At 51.6% G+C, this 22,661-nt stretch overlaps 1 protein-coding gene across 8 annotated transcripts in view; it reads left to right on the top strand.

Annotated features, from left to right (window-relative positions):
* The window catches only part of NFASC (neurofascin), a 200,277-nt gene extending 189,388 nt beyond the window's left edge, over positions 1-10,889 (top strand). For 5 of the 8 annotated variants that reach the window (XM_030935551.1, XM_030935548.1, XM_030935549.1 and 2 more), the window contains 2 exons: positions 1,586-1,655; positions 4,958-10,889. In XM_030935551.1, coding sequence (XP_030791411.1) covers positions 1,586-1,655; positions 4,958-5,189 — 302 coding nt within the window. In that variant the 3' untranslated portion in view covers positions 5,190-10,889. The remainder of the gene's footprint in view (positions 1-1,585; positions 1,656-4,957) is intronic. The other 3 variants (XM_030935554.1, XM_030935550.1, XM_030935547.1) reach the window with 1 other exon arrangement.
* Positions 10,890-22,661: the final 11,772 nt, after the last annotated feature.

Here is a 22,661-nt window from a genome sequence, read left to right as displayed (position 1 = left end):
CCTAGGACCCCTGAAAACTCAACACAAAGGAAACAGAAGGGAGAGGAGACTCGATTCTTTTTCCTTCCCCATGCCCAAGTACCCACAGACTAGGACTCTGAAGAACTGTGCCTTAAGTGAGGGAGGGCAGGAAATGATCATTCCTTACTGGTGAGCAATGTTTCCTTTCACTCTCTTCTGCTGTGCTGGGCTTATCTGGTTCTGTAAGAGAGAAAGCCTCAGTTAGGGAAAAGGCTGCCTCCTCCATCTGACAGTTAAGACTTGGGTGGACTGAGTTCACGCCTGTTCCAGGTGGAAGTGGAATACCGGAAGAACCCAGCAGATCAACTCTGAGCCGTCCTTTGCCCTTTCAGAAAGTATCTCATTCCAAACAGTTCTTCAAAACTAATCTCTTGCCCTCCAGCTACAGGGTAAGCCCCTGGTCCCTTAAAAAGATGAGTGAACCAGGAGCCACAAGGCCTGGGTGCTAGTCTTCCCTCCGGTCTTCGTTCAGTCACTAATTAGTTACATGATATGCTCTTCACTTCCCAAGGGTTCAGTTTCCCTCATCTAAAATGAGGATGATTATCTGCCTTGTATCTCAAAAAGGACACATAGGCCGGGAGCAGTGGCTCAAGCCTGTAATCCCAGCACTTTGGGAGGCTGAGGTGGGTGGATCACTTGAGGTCAGGAGTTCGAGACCAGCCTGGCCAACATGGTGAAACCCTGCTTCTACTAAAAATACAAAAATTAGCCAGGCGTGGCAGGCACCTGTAAACCCAGCTATTTGGGAGGCTGAGACATGAGAATCGCTTGAACCCAGGAGGCAGAGGTTGCAGTGAGCAAAGATAGCACCACTGCAAAAAAAAAAAAGATACATAAAGAGGCTTTCATGTAAGTGCCTGCTGTGCATCCACCTCTGTGCTATGCACTAGCAGTACTGGAGGAAAAATGATCTCTCCTCAAGGGCACCGTAGCTGACACCGAAAGAATGAGCACAGCACAAGACAGGGCCTCAGCTGAATGCTCACACGTCACAGAGGAAGTGGAGGAAAGGGGCACGCCAACAAGGGGGGTCACAGAGAAGAGACACTTTCCATCCCATAGGTGTGTACGGCGTGTCTTCTCTGCTCAGGGCACTCTGCTAGGAACTGTGAAGAAGCACACAGACCCCCACCCTTGAGGAAAGAACTGGCCTTCTGTGATAGGCATGAGAAACATGCACAAATAGTTATACCACAGAGCAGAATAAGAAAGATGCAAACAGTGGAGTGTTTACCTTTGGCAAAGGAAAGGATCACATCTATTTGGTCTTTTGGGGAGACTTCATGGAGATGTGGTTGGGGGAGCTTGGTAGGAGGAGAATTCAGTTGTCAGTGGAGATGTAAAGAGACCTCTGGGGCTGAGAAGGAGGCGGCAGAGTCAACTTGGCAACTGATTGAGTACAGGAAGCAAAAACAAGGGAGGCGTGGATGGTGCCTTGTTAAAAAAGAGTGTCCGTGAGCCCAGGGTGGTGCCTTCTGGTCCTGCAATCAGTGGAGCCCTGGAGAGCAGGGGCATGTACTTAATCATCGTGTCTGTGTCTTTGCTTCTTTTGTTGACCAAGTACGAGAAAAGAAGGATGTTCCCCTTGGCCCTGAAGACCCCAAGGAAGAGGATGGCTCATTTGACTATAGGTGCGTGATCTCCCTCCTCCTCTCTCAGGCAGGCTGTCCTCCATGTCCCTGAGGCACCACCCTCACCTCAGAGCAGCTCCACTTGGCTGAGAGGCCATGAGTAGCCGTCCTTGCCCATTGGGCCGTCACCCTGCCTCTCTGGCGGCGCTGTGGTGGAGAGTGCATGCTGCTGAGTTTACTCAGAGGCTTCTCATCCTAAGAGTGCCAGACGAGGCTGCTCCCCCAGGAGACACTGCCTGACACATGCGTGCATTAGTTTGATGAACAGCATTTCATTCATTCAACCGCACAACTCAAATGTATCAAGCTTGCTATTTATATCTTTCCACCTTTTCACTCTGAACACGAGCCCCAGGACCCTCTTGCTGTGAGATGAGCTCAGCTCTCAGGCTGATTCTCTGCCCACACTCTACTCCTAACCCTGAAGATAATGACCCTGGGAGGCTGTGATGTCTTAAAGCCTCAAGGAATGAAGGTGGGCTGATTCCAGGTCGTTTCTCCTTGAACGTGGTGATATCTTTGGGCCCTAGACCGGAATGGGCCTTGGAAAGGTATCTAGGTCCAGTGCCCTACACCCCAGATGAGAGGACTGAGGCCCAAACCGGGAAGCGTATTGTCTAAAACTCTTCCATGCTCCCCACACAGTGAGTTAGTGGCAAAGCTGGAAAGTCTGGGGCCGGCTGGTGCTGCTGGTGCTACTATTCTATACTTCTGTACCCGTGCTCCTGTCCTACCTGGATGCATCTTCGTATCTGGGCTTAACAACGTTGTTTGTCCATGGAGATCACGAATATGTTCTGAGCTGAGGGATGATGCAGAGTGGGCTGTGGAGTGTCATTCTCAGACTGTGGAGGGAATGTCTGATCAGAGCCCTCCCTCCCCACACCACCCAGTTACTGCCTGGGCCCAGGCCCTTGTCCTCTGCTGCAGTCTCCTTTTCCTGTCCTGGGCCTCTGCCACTCTGCCCATCAGCCTGGCAAGCATAATCAGATCAATGGGTGGTGAAGCCACTGCCCACACAGGAGCCTGTCTGTAGGCTTATGGGCCATAACTGTCCATCTATTCCCAACATCCCCACAAGCCCCCTGAAAGGGCAGTCACAAGAGCCCCCTTCTCATCTTCCCTGGCAGGGCCCAGCTTCCCTGTGGGCTGAGACTTCCTTGGCTTTTTGTTCCAAAAGTCCCCAGACTCTCGGTGCAGCCGGAGAGGAGGAGCGTGGACCTCCTCCAATACAGGGCTGAGCAGCCTGCACGGTGAGGAGCTGCTTCCTTGTGCACCTCTCCTGCCCCAGACACCAAAGCTGTCGGGCAAAAACCCCTGCCTCCTCCCCCCAGACACTGAGGCTGGGTCTACACACACAGGAGCATGCCTAGGCCTGCACCCCTACATGCACACACCCCTCTGCTTTGGCTCTGGAAGGTCTGCAGCATCTGTCCTAGAGTCCTCCCTTGGATGAGTGTAATAGCCCTAACCTAGGAAAAGGCTGAAATTAATACATCAGAGGAAGAACTAAGTTTCTAGGGGGGATAGGCCTGGGGGCGAGGAGTACTGTTCCTCTCACTCCAGTCTGTGGCTAAGTGACTGACCACCTTTCCCATGGGGCGCCCTCTGTTAAGGCCACCCCTAGTCATTCTGGTTTCTTTCAAGCTTCCCTTAGGAGAGGTCTATTCAGTCTGTTCTTTTTAGACCTAGATCCCCTGTCCCCTCTACAGCCTGGCATGCTACAGACCTCTCCCCCTACCCCTCCCACTGGCTGGGCTGTCACTGTCCAGTGGCTGCACTTAGCTTAGCTGCCTGGAACCAGAGGAGGAATTCCCACAAATCGCATAGCACAGTCCTCATGCCCCTGCACATGGGGTGGAGGGTCCTGGGAAGGAGTGCATGCGAACAAGACCTGCAAGTGGGGTGAGGAGCCTGGCAATTCCCCTCCTCCAGTTGACAAACAGTGGCTTCCACTTCCTGCACAAACTCAGCACAGCCCCAGAGAGCTGCCTCCCTCACACCATCTCCCAACGCACGGCTGTCCCAGAATACAGTTAGGCTGTATTCATGGGGCAGCACTGCAGGGAGTGAGCTAATAGCTTTCCGTCTTCTAACACAGCCCCGGCCCTGGCTCGCTGCCCTCCCCTGACAGCTGTCTTTGCCCGATACTGCTATTAGAAGTGAGAACGCACTGCCCACTGTAATGGCAATTCAGCTGGTTGTCTTCCCCATGTCCAGGAAGGACGGGGTGGGTGGGCAGCTGGGGGCAAGGAAGGGTGTGGTGTGTGTCTACTCAGACTGCCTGGCACTGCTATGGTCCCACCCACTGAGACCCAGACTCCCACTGCTCATCCTGAGCTGCTCCTGCCCAGGAACTGGGCTCACCTCTGAAGTGCAGCCAGCACCACCTGGTGCCCGCTCTGAGCCTTTCCAGCCAAGGGAAGGGACATGGTGCCTGAAGAGACACTGGCTCAGGGAGCGGCCCACGCCTCCTCAGGAGCACAGCAGACATCCTGACTGGGCAGCTGTTCCCAGCGGCCCATACAGCTTTATTCGGCAGCCTCCTAGCTCTCCCTGCACAAGGGGAGCTTAGGGCCAGGGCCTGTGGGCCTCAGAGGGGCTAGGCATGATCCTCTGAGCCTTGCGATCTTCTCACGTTTGCTGGCATCACCTGCTTACCTGTGTGCGCCTCCCTCCCACTACTCTTGCACACCTGTACTTGCTGGGTCCAAAGCAATAACATCTTTTTATAGATCAACCAGATAGCTCAGCAAAACACACCAAGACAGAGAAGCAGAGAGGCGGGGGAGAGCTTTCTTCCTTTCAAAGCCTTGCTTTTTGTCAAGGTGAGAGTGTTTCCCTACAGAGTCACAGGTCCTGGGAGATCAAAGCTGGGCCAGCCCCTCTTAATGACTGAGGCCCAGGTCACAAAACCACACAGTGACACACTTGGGACTAGAACCATCCCATACGGTCTAACAAGCAGTGGCTCTGCCTCACCATGGGGTGGCCATCCTCTATCCACTCCCACCACAGACAGGGACCCAGTCTCATGGAAGGAACCCGGACCAGGAGCCCAAAAGCATGGGCTCCACTCCCTGCCCTACCTGACTTGCAACCTCACCTTAGAAAAGGTGCTTGTCCTCTCTAGGCCTCCGTTTCCCTTCCGTAGAGCAGGCTGGACAGGGGAGGGTGAAGCGGGGACTGGACTGGGTGGTCTCCTGGGTCCCATCCTCTCTGAGCTGTGTAGGACATGTGTTGGCAGGAGGCCGGCTGCCCCATCCCACACCACCTGAGATTCTCTGTCTCTCTTTGGCCAGTGATGAGGACAACAAGCCTCTGCAGGGCAGTCAGACATCTCTGGACGGCACCATCAAGCAGCAGGAGAGTGACGACAGCCTGGTGGACTATGGCGAGGGTGGCGAGGGCCAGTTCAATGAAGATGGCTCCTTCATCGGCCAGTACACCGTCAAAAAGGACAAGGAGGAAACAGAGGGCAACGAAAGCTCAGAGGCCACGTCACCTGTCAATGCTATCTACTCTCTGGCCTAACAGAGCCCACCCAGGCACAGCCACCACGTTGCAAGTGGGAGGAGGGGAGAGGGGGAAACTAAACCACTGCAGACCTACCACAAAGCCACCACCACCTTCAGTAACAAGGGTACGATATGGGGGTCTGTCAAGCTGTGAGGATCAGTGACCACCAAGCCACCCATAAGCCCCCTCCCAATGACCCCCCTTCAGCCCCGGGTGCCACCAGTGTGGGAGAGCTGGAGCCATGGCTGAGCTCAGCTGGAGGGAGCCTGGCCCCTTGCCCAGTCTCACAGCCACCCCCGAGCGTTCCACCACACTGCCCGCCCTTGGCCTCGGCACATGCTCACCGTTTCTGTTGGTTACAGGACTTCTCATTGTCTTAATTTTGCTTTGTGCATCTTCCCCTCCAGACCCGATGTCTCTGTTTTCTTTTCCTTTTGAAAAAGTGTTCCTGGAAAAGAAAGAAAAAGTGGATTCTCCCCCAGGAGACCGCAAAGATAGGCAAAAAGGATTGAATCCGCACCAGAACATGTAGACAGGCTGTAATATTCAAACCACCTCTGGGCCAATGCATTTCCGAAGGATGCCTTTCTCGCCATATGCCTCCCCTGGCCCCCAACCCCTCTGCCTCGGCCTTGTCAGTTGCTGAGCTGGGCTTGGCTCCTTTCTGGAAAATGACAGTATTTTTGGCAGGGAGAAGGTGTGCAGGCCTCCTTGCTGCTCTCTGGTTCGGTTGGGAGGTGTGTTTACCTCTTGCTCCTCATTCCTCCCCTGCCCTTTTCTCTGGAGTATCTAAGATGTGAGCTGCACTGACTCTGAAGAAGTTTGAGGAACAGGAGTGAGCACTGATAGGAAGGACTTCAACGCCAGTGACTGTGTACCTCAAGCAGAAGAAAATCAGGTGTCTGGTCTCGGGGGAACTCTGCTTACCTCTAGAGAGAAGAAAAAGGCTGGGTTTGGACTTCCTTCCTCCCCACTGGTGAAACCCAGGATGTAGATAGAGGACCACACCCACTCTGTCCCAGAGGGCATCTGTCCACGTGGCTGGGGCCCATGCTGCCACCCTGGAGGAGATGAAACGCTGTGATGCAAAAGCTTTGCTGGTGCATTTGGGGCATAAGGCACTGCTCCCCTTCCACCTCTAGCAGATAGATATCATCTTCTCAGCCAATTCTGTAGGACACTGAGGCTCTTGTTTGACGTGGTATGTGGATGGGGACTTGCCTCAAGACTGAGCCAGTCTGCCCTTTCATTGGGGTGTATACATATCAGGGGACCTGAGGTGGCACCGTACTCAGTGCTGTGATGCCCCCACCTGGGGAGGACTCAATGCTCTTTGTATGCCTTATGTAGCGCTGATCTGCCCCTGGAGTTCCCAGGTTCCCAGCCCCTCCCTGCAAGCCTTGAAGCCTCCAGCGATGTCTGTCTCCAGGAGAGCAGGGCAGCCTATGCAAGTGTTCCGGCAGGACCAGAAGCGGCCACCCAACACACGTCCTTACCAGTCACCCCAAATGGAGACACTCGCAGACCTGCAGTTGTCAGACCGAAGGTGCTGCCTTCATCCTCCCCACCTAATGCATTTTTGAAACCAAAGGTACCTAGCCTCAGAGACAGAGAAGGAGAGGGGGAGATCTTGAGTCTAAGAGGAACCCTTTAGCTGTTTCTGTAGCTCAGGTCAGTTTCAGGAGGGTGAAGCTGATCCCCAGGAACGAATCAGCTGCCATGGGCACAGCCTCTGATTTGAGCCTCCAGCTGCTAGCCAGGGGGCCTGGGCCGGACCAGGGCTCTGTCCTTCAGTGACTTTATTAAAGCATCATTTGCCACATGTTTAAGCCGCAAAGGTATTAGCAATGCTTGCATCATTAATAATCATTCAGTTGAAGGTCAAGCCCATAGACACACACTCTGTCTGCTGGTAAGAAATCATAGCCCAGAACTGAGCCAATAAGGCTGTTTGAACCTGAGAGTGTGTGATGGTCATTTGGGCCAAGCCTCAGCCAGGGCTGCTGCCTGGACGCCTGAGGGGTAGCTTATCACAGTGCAAGGGGACAGGGTAAACAGCAGGGGGTGGGGCGTGAGCTTGGAGGGCCCCTCCCCTGGCTTTCCTCCAACACCTGCTTGGATACCAGGCCCACTGTCCCTGAAGGGAATGTCAGGGAAGTGTGCCTGTGAGCTGAATTAAAGGACTGGCCTTTCCAGAAAACACTTTGGATCTGAGCAGAGTAGTCAGTTTCTCAGACACTCATTCCGTACTGCACCGTACATGCCAGTGAACTCACTGCACCGAAAGCAGGCTCTTAGGGCAGGAAGGGACGGTGAGCAAGTCTGCCACACCACCTGGTGACTGGGAAGGGCTGCTTCCCTCGTAAGGGTCTTGGGGAGAAGTAAGCCCACTGCCTCTGCACCTCGTTCCAGTGTCCTGCCAGGCTCTGCACTGTCCTTTGTGTATGAAGAAAATGCTATTAGCCCTGTCTCAGGCTACTGTTCTGTGGGTGTTAAGAGCTACCCCCATCACCACGCAATCACACCCCTCTGAGCAGAAGCAAATCTGAGGCTGAAGAATTAAGTTTTCCCCAAGCAAGGAAGGCAGGTGGTCAGAGAAATCAAACGCTGAGGTGTGGGGATTGCAGGATTCAGGAGGCAGCCCCTTTGGGGAAGAGGAGAGTGCATTTTCCATGGAGCCCTTGTCAGAGTCCACCCCAGCTCAGCAGGAAAGCAGAATTGCCCAGCACTCCTGCCAGCTGGGTCTCCCAAGCAACTACCCCAAGACATACCAACAATGAAGCCAGGATAGCACCATTACCATCGGCACTCCAGTTTGGCTGGCTGGGAGGAAAGTGCTGGGCATCTTGCAGTAACTCTAGAAGTTCCTTTGACTGGGCTGCAATCCCACCTGTGTGCTCAGCCCTAAGAGCTGTAGTTTCCTGTGCTCTCATTTGTCCATTCATTCATTCATTCATTCATTCATTCATTCATTCATTCAGCAAATACTCTGAAATCCAGTCTGAACTAAGGCCTGAGCTGTGGATACCATGGTGCGTGAGTTAGATGTGGTCCCTGCCCTCACGGGGCTGACAGTCCTGAAATCAAGTGCTGGGACACAGTGGCCATTGAGTTGGGAGCATTCTTCCCTCTATTGCTTAAGCCACTGATGGCTATGAGCTTGAAGAGAGGGATTCTGAGGGAGAGCTTGGTCCATCTGGTCACCAAGGCTGGGCAGGACAAAGCAGTCAAGAACCACGGTGTGGCTTGAGAAACAGTCCTGCTCCCTGAGCCTCTTTGCTCTGCCTCTTGGGGCAAAGGGTTAGTCCACATCCAGGTTGCATGAGATGAGATGCAAAGGGCTCTGTGTGGGTGAGGAATGCAAGTTAGAGGAACGGGAGAGGCCACCAGGATTGGGACCTGTTTAGGTAATTCCTGTTGGCAGCACCTAGAGAGAGCATCTGAGCCAAAAGAGTGGGAAACTCTGCCCCAGCAATGGCATGGGCTGTGGTCTCTTTCTGGCGCCCTGTGCTGGAGCATGGCCAAGTCTTAGGGCGTCATGAACAGCCCATTTGATGGAAGGAGCAGGGACATAGCACATTTTTGTCTGTCTTTGTGAGGCTGCTTTGCTAACTCTCTGAGGAGAGGAAGCCTCTCAGGCTTTCCGTGGGCTGGGGTTGGTGCCAGAGAATCCCTTCTCAGTGGGAGGGCAGCAGGTTCCCGGGAGGCCGGCACAGGGCACCGCTCCCCGCTCCTGATACCTTGGTGCAGACTGACTTCCTGCCCAGTCACCACTCCGGCCAGCCCCGCCAAACACACACAAGCCCATGGTTGCGGTTGGGTCTATCCCGTTAGTTGGCAAAGGATCCTGCTTGAGCTCTGCATAGTAGCTGAGGAGTAGCATAGAGGAGGGCCCTGATTTAAAAAAAAAAAAAAAAAAAATAGGCCTCAAGACAATGAAACAAAGAGCTTGATATGTCAGGAGGAGACCAAGGCCCTGGGAGGCATAGGCAAGCCGGGCAGAGTCAGACCAGCGCCCTCCCTTGACCATCTCCTAGCATTCCCCTCCCTTAACCTAGACAGGGGCTACCCCATGTGAGTTCAAGCCAGACTTTGTGGCTGTCCCCAGCCTGCACAGCCCAAGCCCAGGGAAGTGTCCTTTCTTTCCCTTCCTTACTAATAATGGGCCTTCCTGAGACACATTCAGAAAAGGATCAGAGATAAAGGAGAACCATCCAGGAGAGCCACAAGCACCCACCAAACAGTGTTTCAAACCTCACCTGAAACTGCTGTTCCTCCTGTCAGCATACTAGTATTAAATGGGTGTTCCATAATGAGAAGGATGGAAATGAAATACGTGCAAAGGCATCTAGCTTAGGACTAGAATCGGATTTCAGCATGTGAAGGAATCCCAGAGCTGATCTCATTGAAATGATTTATTGTACAGACAAGAATATGCAAATCCACAGAAGTGAAGGGATTTTTGCTCAAGATCACATAGCTGGCAAACTAAGGTAAGGTTAGGGCTTGAACTTGGGCCTTCTGACTCCTTGTCCAGTGTTCTTTCATCTCACCACAGCTGCCTCCTTTGAAACAGAGGTATTAAGATCTGTCCTTCTGGTTCACCCTCTCATACCTCTTTACTGCCTCTCCCACATCCCCCACATGCCTCCCAAAATGAAAGACGAACAGGATTTTTTGTTAGACCAAGATCAGTCTGTCTGTTGATCAGCCTGTGGTTCACCCAGCCATGCAATTAAGGGCAGACCTGGGCCAGTGGAATAGAATAGCTGATTGGTGTTTGTTACTGTGAACCCTAGACCGTACCACCTAGAATGGTGTCTCTTGCTTTGTAACACATCGGGCCTTCAGCGTGCTGTATTCCTCAGAAGTGAGGGCATCTCTGTCCATTCTGCCCATGGCCACAGGGTGCAGAGAGGCAGCAGGGCCCATGCAAGCTGTCACCCTAGGATTTGCTGGGCTGGAGTTCAACAGATGTAAAGACTTTGGTGAAGCAATAAACACAAAACTCTGGGAGAAGATATCCAGAATTTTGTGCACTACTCTGTTTCTTTTTCAAAAATGAGGCAGATCAGATGTCCCTGAGCTGCCCCTTTTTTTCTGATTCCCCACTGCAATGTCCTCAGTCAGTGTTGTCCCTCTGCCCGGCTCCCCAGCTCTTTGCCAACCTCTTCACACTCCCCTTGAGCTAAGCATCAGTCGCCTGTGACGTGGCCACCTTCTGTCCTGCTCCCACTCCCGACCCATGCTGGACCCCGGAGGACCTCCTGCCCTGCCCCTACCACACACCCATATCCCCCACCATTCCAATTTGTTCTTTCCCGTGGGGAGTTTTTTTCCCCAATGTCTCCATCCATTCCTACGTATCCACATACGCACAAATTGGTCTGATCTTTTTTCCATTGGTTAAACATTTAACTCCATGCCAGACCTTGTTTTAACCCCTCTCACATCATGTTCTTTCCTTTTTTGCGAGTTATTTTGCATTAACCAACTTTGTCAGTGACAGATGCGTATCTGAGGGTGTCACGTACGACCTTCAGCAGGGAAGACTTCTGGGCCATGGAGGACCGTCTAATACATGGACTTATAAACTGACTGCATGAGCAATGAAAAGGCCAAATTATTCTGAATTTTTTTTGGAATCACTGTAAAAAAACTGATTTCTTTTGTATAGAGAACACTAAACGTATAATAAAAGTTGTTCAAAATGGACTCTTGCCGTGTGATTTGCTCATTTTCTTGATTTGTTCTTGTTAGTGGATAGGAGAGGGATGTCGAAGGGCTGATGGCAAAAGTGGATCAAAAGGGTTTTCATGGGTGCCAGAGAGCACACTCTTCCAGAATTCTACCATACCATCCCCCCTCTAGAAGTTGTCCTTACTCTGGAAGACTCACCTGCACAATTTGTGTTTTAAACATAGTGTGACTGGTATAGGAATGTGTAATGTGTACGGTCGTGGAGACACCCTCTGATTCAGCGTGATGAGTGTGCACATCCACCATTGAACAAGTGCCATGCTAGGGAAGCTGGGAGAATGAAAGAAATCTGCCATGATGCCCCGTCTCCTAGCCCCCTCCTCCTTCTGCACCGCTTGCCCTTAGATCGAATGTCAGCGTATGCCCAGCATTGTGCCTGGCACAAGGTAGATATTTCATATTGTTGAAAGAATAAATAAAACAGCTTACTACAAACCAAAAACCCCTCTCAGTAGGCTCAAAGGAATCTTGACCAGCAACCAAATAGGGGCCAGGCATGGTGGCTCACACTTGTAATCCCAGCACTTTGGGAGGCCGAGGTGGGTGGATCATTTGAGGTCAGAAGTTCGAGACCAGCCTGACCAACATGGTGAAACCTCGTCTCTACTAAAAATAAAAAAATAAAATAAAAAATTAGCTGGGTGATGTGGCACATGCCTGTAGTCCCAGCTACTCTGGAGGCTGAGGCAGGAGAATCGCTTGAACCCAAGAGGCGGAGGTTGCAGTGAGCCAAGATTATGACACTACTCTCCAGCATGAGCAACAGAGGGAGACTCCATCTCAAAAAAAAAAAAAAAAAAAAAAAAAAGGAAAAGAAAAGAGACAGGGGGGCCGTGTTGATTGAGAGGCAGTGCTTGGCTCTCACCATGTCCCCTGGATAGCACCACAACATGTCTGTAGTTGTGCTGGTTCTCACTGAGGAGTAGCCAAAGAGCCTCACCCAGGCAGGATAAGACATGAGGGACCCTCAGACATTGTAACCTCCCACCTCCCTTTCCTCAGGGTGGTGTGGGGGTTGGACTGAGCACCAAGAGGTGGTTCTGCTCTTGTAGAAAGTTAACGGATAGTTTCTAGGAATAGGCTGTAATGAGGAATGAGGGCTAATGAATTCTCCTGAAAATGCAGACCCAAGTCTCTGACAAAAAACCACTGAGTAACTGTCCAACCCACCTGTGTTTGCTCTCCCTTCAAAGTCCTCAGAACAGACAGGGTGGGTGCAAAAAAGAAAAAAAAAATGTCCTCAGAATGGATCATTGACTTGAGGGATTATTGCTTAGGCTAAAATGGGACATTATTTCCAGGTCCAGCTCCTCCTGAATTGTTGGCTAACTCGGGGAAGTCACACACCTCTGAACCTCCCTATTTCCTCCTTGAAATACGAGAAAGATCCTTTCTCTCTCTCTTTTGTTTCTGAGGGGTTTTTTGTTTGTTTGTTTTGAGACAGGGTCTTCCTCTGTCATGTGGGCTGGAGTGCAGTGGTGCAATCACGGCTCACTGCAGCCTCGACCTCCCAGGCTCAAGCTATCCTCCCACCTCAGCCTCCTGAGTAGCTGGGATTACAGGCGCCCGCCACCATGCCTAGCTATTTTTTTGTGTGTTTTTTCTAGAGACAGGGTCTCGCTATGTTGCCTAGGCTGGTCTCAAACTCCTGGGCTCAAACTCCACCCTGCCTTAGCCTGCTAAAGTGCTGGGATTACAGGCCTGAACCACCGCGCCTGGCAGGAATATTCTTTCTCATCATTCTCAAGTTCACACGCTGTCTTTGAAATTTGTCTCTCACATCCATATGCACTGTCTCACCCTTAGTCCAAGCCCTCACGGCCTGAATTGAGTGTTCCTGCCTCCTGTGTTGCCTACTCCCTCACGAAACTGTAGCCAGAGGGAGCTTCTAAAATACAAATCTGATCATGTCATTCCTTTACTTGAAACCATCATTAGCTACATTAGATAAAATCTAAACTCCATGATTTGGCATGTTAGACCTTTGGTGATCTGACCCTCACCTCTCCATCTTCATTTTTTCACCACTCCCCACAAGTACCCCAAATTCTATCCATTTCAACTATTTCCAGCTTTCCCTGATGGCAAAAAATTCTCACACTTCCCAGGGTTTTCGATTCAATTCAAAAGTATGTATTAAAAACCTCTGTGCCAACTAACAGCATAAGATAAGTAGAAATCCCAGACTGTCATGAGAGAAAGTCAAGTAAACAAAAGCAACATTAGAGTGTCTTGGGCAAAGGGCTAAATAAATATGGGCTCAATGGATAAATTATGGCCCAAAGGTGGGTCTGCCTGACACACTCTTCTCTTGACTTTCCACACCACTCCCCCGTCCTTCTGGGTTCTTTCTGCTCTTCTCCTTTCTCTTTCCCATTCCAAGCCCCTCTAGGCCCTTTTTTCCTTATAGGCCATTCCTCCAAGACTCCTTGAAGGCAGCTCAGGGAACACTGCCCTAACAGCCCTGCACACACACACACACACACACACACACACACATGCACACACACACACACATTTGCAGTCTGGTTTAGACGCCCTCACGGTGCCCCTAGAGCACCTATTTTATGTCTAATGGGGTCTGGGATACGAAGTTCATTGTCTTTTTCTTTTTCTTTTTTTTTTTTTAATGATAAGGTCTCATCTGTTACCCAGGGCTGGAGTGCAGTGGTACTATTACAGCTCTCTGCAGCCTCAAACTCCTCAGCTCAAGCAATTCTTCCATCTCAGCCTCCCATGTAGCTGAAACTACAGGCACTGCCACTTATGCTCGGCTAATTTATTTTATTTTCTATAGAGATGGGATATCACTATGTTGCCCAGGCTGGTCTTGAATACCTGGCCTCAAGTGATCCTGCCACCTCGGCCTCCCAAAGCCCTGAGATTACAGATGTGAGCTACTGCACCCAGCCTCATTATCTTTCTTTCACTAAACTGTGAACATCCCGAGTACAAAAGACCAGTTTTTCATCTGCATCCACAGTTAAGTGCTCGGCCCGTAGCAAGTGCCAACTGAGGGACAAAATGAATGAATATGAATAAATGAATGAGACAACATTCCTTTGAAAAATACTGGCCAGGTGAATTCAAGCTTTTCATATCATCCTCTTTGGATACTGGATTCTTGGATATGACATGTGGGGGCAAGTTTCTAGAATAGGCACCTCCACTCAATGGAACAGAAGTGGAGAGATGAGGCAAGTGTGTTGTTTGAAGAAAGCCAACCTCGATGCAACTGAGGCCAGACAAAGCACTTGCCTCTCTTCAGAGCCCCAGGGACCCACCAGAGTATCTGTCATCCCTGAGTCTCCTGAAGGCTGCACCTCCCAGCCCATTAGAAATGCTAATCTCCAGCTTGGAGTGGGATTAGCAGGCCCAGTGGGGAGGGCACAGGCCATCTTCCCATCTTTATTAAGAGTGAAGGCTGTGCCCCCTTCTGCCCAGCTGCCCACAAAGGGCTGGAATCTGGGAATTCATTACAGCCTTTCTCATCAAGGAGGTCTCTCCTGTCCAACATTATTTTAGGTGGAGAAAGGCGGGGAGGGGGGACCCATTTCAGCATCCGCCTCCCCACTTAATGCATCAGAGCCCATTTGTTTGATGTCAGTTTCTGCGGGAGCACCGACCAGGCAGTGGGCCTCAGAGCAATTTGGAGCCACAGCTGCGGCCTGACAGCCCAGCCCCCAGATCCCAGCCCCCAACCCTCACTCCCACTCCCACCCCAGAATTTGCTGCTGATTAGCCCCAGCCACACACTCCCTCCTTCCACACCCATCCCACCACCACCACCAAGAAGCATGCCTTTGTGTATACCTGGGTCTCGGCTGAGTCTGCACACAGATGGTCAGCCCCAGCTGGAGTTCACTGGAAACTCACCTCACCCACACTGAACCCAAACAAGAGTTCTGACTGCTCAGCTTCGCGCAGAGACCACTGCAGAGAGTGAGCAGCTAGAGGACAGGGATTCTCCCACACTGAAACAAACACACACAAGGACATCTCCTGTGCTTAAAACCCCAAATGCCCTCTCAAAAGGCTGAATCCTAGTACACGAAGGGTCCAGGCTTGATCTGGGTAGAGAGGTTGCAAATAGCATCTGGGGAGAGCTTTGCATAATAGAGAGGGCGAGATTTTGGATCTCCAGGGCAATCCAGGGGGCAGCAAGTGAGGAGCATGAAACAGCAGAAGGGAGATTAGAGGAGTGGTTCTCAAAGGGTGGTCGCTAGTCTGGCAGTATCAGAACCACCTGGGAACTTGTAGAAATTCACATTCTTGGCTGGGCACAGTGGCTCATGCCTGTAATCCTAGCACTTTGGGTGGCTGAGGCAGGTGAATCACTTGAGGCCAGGAGTTCGAGACCAGCTTGGCCAATATGTTGAAACCCCGTCTCTACTAAAAAACACATTATTGGGCCTCACCCCAGATCTACTGTATCAGAAACTCCAGGATTTGCGTTCTCACAAACCCTCTAGGTGATGCTGATGCAGACATCATACTTGCGGCCCCGAGATGAGAGGGACACACTGAGAAAGCTGTGTATGCCTGGATGTGACCCTTCTTCAAGTCCCCCGAACTGGCAATCAAGCCTACTACATTTGTGAATTTGCTTCTTGTGAATGCATGTTTTATGCAAGCCAGCAAAGTTGCTGGATTTTACATCCAAATTGATGTGGGGCATGGAGACTGCAGAAGAATAGAGGGGTCAGAGCATGAACCAACTCCCAGGAGTTAGCAAAAATTGCAAGGGGGGCTTGGACTTTCACAGTCCATGGAATTGGCAGGGAACTGAGCTGTTTATACATTGCTGTCAAAGAGGCAAGAAGGCAGCAGATGGTATTTGGGTCACAACACATTTACATTTAAGTGACTTAAGAGGAGAAGGGGAATGAATATTGTTGAAACCAACTGCGTGAGGCACAGTGATGTGCACTTTATGTAAATGCTCTCTTTTAGCTTGCACACCAGCTCTTTGACGTAGGTAGCTTTACATCCTGTTATGCATGAGGAAACTGTGACTCCAAATAGCAGAATAATTTTCTTTTTTTTTTTTTGAGACAGAGTCTCACTCTGTCACCCAGGTTGGAGTTCAGTGGCATGATCTCAGCTCACTCCAACCTCCGCCTTTCGGTTTCCAGTGATTCTCCCGCCTCAGCCTCCCAAATAGCTGGGATTACAGGCGCTGGGATTAACCATGCCCGGCTAATTTTTGTATTTTTAGTAGAGACGGGGTTTCACTATGTTGGCCAGGCTGGTCTCAAACTCCTGACCTCAGGTGATCCACCCGTCTCAGCCTCCCAGAATGCTGGGATTACAGGCATGAGCCACTGCACCCCACCCAAATAGCAGAATAATTTGCCCAAGGTAAATGACAAAGCCAGAACTAGCTGCCAGTTCAGTCTGACTAAAAAACCTCCACTTTCACTACTGTGCTTGGGGTATGAATGGGCCTCCCTGTGAAGAACCAGCCCTGGTGCCTGTGTCGCAAAGGCATCATGCCAGAGCAGCCTCTGCCAACTCTCTAACATGCCCCCGCAACCATTCGCCCCCTCCTCCGCTCTGGGTAGCAGGACGTGCAGGTTTCTGAATGTCCCAAGAGAGCCCAGGAGAAGGTTGTAGGTGCCAGGCAGCTCGTGGTCACGTGATGAGGGGGCAGCAAAGTCACAGGTCCTCAGCTTTCTCCAAATGTGTCCTAAGTACCAAATAAGAACCAGGTCTCTGCAGACAGGTCAGGCACTAGCTGTGTGACCTCAGGCAACTGACTGAAGATCTCTTTGCCTGAGTTTCCTCATCTACAAAATAAGGGTTGTCATTGTAGCTACTTTGTAGGTTGTTGTAAGGATCAAATCAATTGAAATGTGAAAAGTGTCGGAGGCATAGTAAGTACTATATAATAATGTATTAAAATTTTTTTTTTTTTTGAGACGGAATCTCACTCTGTCGCTGGGGCTGGAGTGCAGTGGCCGGATCTCAGCTCACTGGAAGCTCCGCCTCCCGGGTTCACGCCATTCTCCTGCCTCAGCCTCCCGAGTAGCTGGGACTACAGGTGCCCGCCACCTCGCCCGGCTAGTTTTTTGTATTTTTTAGTAGAGACGGGGTTTCACAGTGTTAGCCAGGATGGTCTCGATCTCCTGACCTCGCGATCCGCCGGTCTCGGCCTCCCAAAGTGCTGGGATTACAGGCTTGAGCCACCGCGCCCGGCCAATAATGTATTAAATTAAAATAAATGAATGAATCACTTTACACTTTCCCCTCTGCTGTCTACCCAAATGTTCTTCCAGACTCAAAACCCTCTTTCAAAAATCCTCCCCATCCTTCAAAGCAGGCTCAAATCCATTTCTTATAATCCCCTTGGCCCATAGGGCTGTCTCTCTTGAGAGCTTTTCTCAATCTTCTTGCTCCTCCAGCAGGGACTTGTCTGATATTGCAAGAACTTTCTCCTGTGTCTGGCCAGGCTGCAAACCTGTGGAGGGCAGGGCCAGTACTTCATGCCTCTTGTACCTTTGTGGCCCCCAGTCCTGTGCCTCACACATAGTGTGTGGGGGTCCATAAATACATGTTGACTGATCTTTGGGACCCAGTAGTCCCTGCAGGGTAACCAGATCCCATTTGTATTCAAGCTGTCTGCATTACTGTATTTATTGCCCAGCTAGTGGTTTAGTCCGTGGAGTATTGGTGTTAGGGGCGAGGAGGGGACAGGGAATATTTCCCTTCCTAAAAGCAAGTTTACCAGGTTCCAAGTGGCTGGATGTAAGGGCCAGTGATGAGTGTTGAGAGCTGGGGTTCACACTACAGCCCCATTAATTAACTTTCCCCAAGTCCCCTAAGTGCTCTTGTCTCCCGTTAAAGCCCAGCAACCCACCCTCATTCATCAGAAAGGACAGTCCAGCCTTCACTTCCCTCCCTCCCGCTCCTTCTAGCTCCAGCCTGGCTGTTAGGACACAGCATGACCCTTAACTCACCCGACAACCCATGTGGCAGAAGAGGATAAGGCTGGACGTCCAAGGGCCTGGGTTTGTCCCAAGAGAGAATGACCCCAGGACAGGACTCAGCCAACGTCCTTTCCACAAGCCCCACAGCACTGGTCCCCATGGATGTGGATGCAGTTACCTCCCTGGGGTCATTTTACTCCAAGATATGGAGGCTGACTCCTAAGCTTAGAGCTTATTCCAGGCCATAGGCATTCGGGGTTCCTTCCTTCTCAATGCTGACAACACCCCTTCTCAGGGAAGGATGGTCTGGTGAAGACCAACATCAATGCAGTCAGCCCTGAGGCCCAGAGGAGCTGACGTCTTCCATCCTTCTCCCTACCAAGTCCCAGCGACAATCTCCATGAAAAGCAAAACACACACAGAAAATCTTTCCTTCCAAATCACGGCATCAACCTCCTTCCCAAGTTTTCTGCAGGGCGTGCCCTGGAGTGGCTGGCATGGGTGAGGCTGCCAGTTGACTGCGGGGGACGTGCACAGGGCCCACCCAGGGCCCCAGGAGAGCCCCCAGTCCCCTCTCAGTTATGTGCCTGTGGTTCAGACCCATGGAATGTCAGGGCTGGAGTGAGCCCAGGTCCACTCCCCTTGTCTTACAGATTCCACACATCAAGCGCTAAATCCAAAACTGGCTCCCACACCACACAGCAAATGTACCACCCCACCTTCCACATGAGCTAATGCGTCCTCAGAGAAAGCAGACTCACATTTCAAATGACGGCCACCAGACCGCATCTGAAAGAGCTGAGGGCTTTTCTGGGAGGAAAAAATACACAAACTTAGAAATAGACTCATTCCAAAGCCAAAGAGAAATCATTTGGGATTTTCAGCTGCCCCAGACCCTCCACAGCCCCCTATCCTCCTATGAAAGCGGGCAGCTGGGGCTGTGGCCAGTTGGGGAAAATTTAAGGCAGGCACAGGCAAGAAGGTAAATCTCAGGCAGCTCATCCCATGCTAAGCTGAGGAATATGTATGTGTGACTTTGGTTCCCAGAAGCAGGCAGACTCCAGACCAGGGCCTCTATGCCCCCTGTCTTCCCCCTCCCTAACCCTGACGTGCACCTCCTTTCACTTCCCATTCTCCAGCCCCTCCTCAGAGCCCTCAGACCACTCTCGCAGGTCCATCAGTGGCTTTTCAGTGAGCCCCCAGCTTTCATCCTATTAGTGAGCCCGGGAGTAATTACGACTTCATTAGCCAAATAGGTTCTTGGTTCAGAGACTCCCTCCTATAAAACAAAACACACACCCGCTCCCCTCCATCTGAAGTCTGTCCCCAGAGGCCTGCAGCTAACAATGTGGCGGCTTCAGGGAAAGCCAGCAGGAAAGGGGGTAGGAGAGAGGGGAGGCCGGCCATGGGGAGGACGCCCCCCGCTCTCCTCCAGGGCACATCTGTCAGCTGGCCCTGGAGAGACCTGTGACAGGGAGAGGGATGACACTCCAGCAAATGAGGCCATGAACCCTCCGAGCTGTCTGCTGTCCCCTGCCCTCTGGCCTTGCTCACCCCTCCAGTTATGGGCTTAACCCATAGCCAGTGCACTTTGCAGATGGGCAAGCGGCCTCCTCAGCTGAAGGCTCTCTGGGCTAATGCCCAGGGCCTCCAGAGGGCAGGGTAGTCCCGGCTCCCCCGCCCCATCTCCCACCCTATACTTCAGCTGCTGCAGCTCCAGGAGCAAGGAAGCTGTGGGTCTGCCAGAAAGGACAAAGCTATGCCCCCAACGCCCCTGGCCAGGGGAATTTTAGCCAGCCTGGGGCCACCAGACCTGGCAGGCAGGTCCTGGGAAAGATGCCACAACCCCCAGCCTCTTATCTGTCATCCCACATCTCAGCATTAGAAAGAGTTTTCTTTGAGTCTATATGAGTTCTGCATTGCAATTAAAACCATCCACACAGGCAATCGCATATCCTCCTTCTCTTTTCCTATTCTTTTAATGGATTTTAGGAGCATGGAGTCTAATCCTCCTGCCTCTAAGTGGGACCCAGCTAGCCTAGTCTATGCCAAGTCTTCCTGAGTTTCTCTAGCCACACAATGCTAATCACAACGTCCCGCCTCTCCTCCAGGTCAGGTGAGCATCCAGGATGAGGCCACACCACTTTCATCACTTTTTTTTTTTTTTTTTTTTTGAGATGGAGTCTCGCTCTGTTGCCCAGGCTGGAGTGCAATGGCATGATCTCAGCTCACTGAAAGCTCCACCTTCTGGGTTCATGACATTCTCCTGCCTCAGCGTCCCGAGTAGCTGGGACTACAGGCGCCTGCCACCATGCCCAGCTAATTTTTTGTATTTTTTAGTAGAGACGAGGTTTCACCATGTTAGCCAGGGTGGTCTCGATCTCCTGACCTCATGATCCACCCGCCTCAGCCTCCCGAAGTGCTTGGATTACAGGCGTGAGCCACCACGCCAGGCCTCCATCACTCTCACTGCCCACTCTCCGCTAGGAGAAGGGGCAGACTCCCTGCAGAAGCCTCCCGCATGTGCCTCTTTGTCCATGCAGTTTCCAAAGAGAACTGTCTGCTTCTTCTGGGGGTTTTGCATATAACAGCTGACGAATTCTCATTCCTGCTGAGGGCCCCTCTGCTTGGGTCCTCCACCGGCAAGATGCCATCTGCTGAGGCTGGACCCAGAGGCAGAGGGATAGATGAGATTACGTCCAGACAGCCTTGCCATTTACAAGACTCCAAGCTATGTGCAGCCTTGGGCCTGGCTCTGGCTGTAACTTGACCCTCTTCTGTCCCCAGGCCCGATGACTCGGCCTCCATCCTCCCTCCCCACCACCCCAATCTAAACCAGCCCAGAGGCCAGGCAAGAGGACCCCTGCTCCTTGCCCTTCAAGGAAAAGGAGTCCTCAGAGGCCAGCCCAGCTGTACACACTGCAGCCCTGCTTGTGTTCCCTGAAAGCAACTGTCCTTTTGTTAATTCTGCCATTTCCCAAAGTACCAGGAGCATCTCATCTGACAGCCACAGCATCTGTTCTTCTTACTCTCCAGAAGGTTGGGTGGGAGCCGTGCCAGCTTTTCCCCAAGGCTCTCCCAGCCTCACGCTCCTTCCACCTGAGTTGGACACCCTGTTCACCTGGTCCCCTGGGGGCACCTCCAGTTCCCTCTCTGCATCCCTGGCTCCTGGCACCCCTTCCTATGACCACGGTTGGCAGCCTCGATGACCATCTCCCCTCCTGGGGTCAGGCTCACCTGGCCAAGCAGATGGGCACCTATCCTGTTCCTTAGGAGACTGCAGGGAAAGTGGCTGTTTTCCATTTGAGGCCTGCCCAGGGCCCCTAGCAGGTATAGGAGCCACAAGGTGCCAAGGAAGGCAGAAGACTCATGCTTGGTCCTTCCCAGGGCCCCCTCCCTCAGTACACACACAGTCTTTGGAATGCTCAATTAATTCCAAAGCAGTGAAGTTCTGGCTGGTCCCCCAGCCCATAAGACCCACTGGGAGTCTGGCCTGGCCCTACCCTAAGCTTTAGCATGGAGATCCTTCGGGCTGGGTAATTCTTAGGTGGTGGGGGCTTTCTTGGGTGCTACAGGATGCTTAGCAGCATCCTCATCTCTACCCACTAGACATCAACAACACACCTTCTACCCCACACACACTCCTATTGTGACAACTACAAATGCCTCCAGACCTTGCCAAATGGCTCCCTGGTTGACAACCACTGAGCTAAGGCAAAAAAGAAACCCAGCACCTAAGTGTCAGTGACTGGCGTCCCCCTGGTTTCTGATTCCTAGGCTGCAGGTGACAGGGGGATGGCTTAAACCAGGGATCAGCAAACATTTTCTGTAGAGAGCCAGATAGTAAATATCTTCAGCTTTGTTGAATGAATATCTTCATACAGCCTTTGTTGCAACTACTCAACTGCCGGTGTGGCATAAAAGCAGCCACAGACAATACATAAATGAATGAGCGTGGCTGTGTTCCAATTAATCTTTATTTATGAACAACTGAAATTTGAATTTCATATGATTTTCATGTGTCATGACATCTTCTGATTTTTTCAACCATTTAAAAATGTAAAATTCATTCTTAGCACACTGTATGCCGCTGGCTTACAGGATCTCAGAGGGATCAAAACACCTGGGGCCCTGTTGACCGGCTCCTAGGAGATTAAGAAAGCCAAGGGCAGGGCCTGAAGTTGCAAATGGAGGCCTGCTCCTCTAGGACAGGGAGGAGGATCATTCTTTGGCCCAGTAACTCCAGGTACTGTTTTCAGTGGGGCAACCCCACTGACCTCAGCAGGACCAGCAACATAACTTGCAGTATCCAATGCAAAGTAAGAATACTAGGCCTCTTGTTCAAAAGTTATTGTAAATTCCAAGACAGCAGCAGACGAGCATTAAACCAATCATGGGACCCTTCTGAGAACAGACTCTACACACATGCTGGGGATCCAGAAAGGTGGCCCTGGACCTCAGTCTACCTCCCGGGGAGGTCTGCACTCACCTCATAGCCTCTACCAGCTCGGGCTCATCCTCTGACCCTGGTGGACAGCTTCTCCGATGGGCCCTGCATGATGATGCCTGGCTGAGGTGGTGAATAAAGAGTTAAACCTGGCTCATGCTCCCCTCTCCATGCTGTGTGCACTGGTGCAATTCTGCGTCTGCTTGGGATAATTTGCTCTACTTAGGTTGGTACTGCTCCTGTTTCCAGGGCACCCAGGGTGGAGACAGAAGTAGCCAATTGTGCCCCAACATGGACCTGTCTACCTCCATTGTGAACCCCCAGAGAGGAACAGAATGACCCACTCATCCA

Source organism: Rhinopithecus roxellana, chromosome 8 (assembly GCF_007565055.1).
Source record: "Rhinopithecus roxellana isolate Shanxi Qingling chromosome 8, ASM756505v1, whole genome shotgun sequence".
In the NCBI taxonomy this organism is placed as follows: Eukaryota; Metazoa; Chordata; class Mammalia; order Primates; family Cercopithecidae; genus Rhinopithecus; species Rhinopithecus roxellana.
Note: the sequence above shows the minus strand (reverse complement) of the source record. Positions and strands in the feature narration are given on the sequence as shown.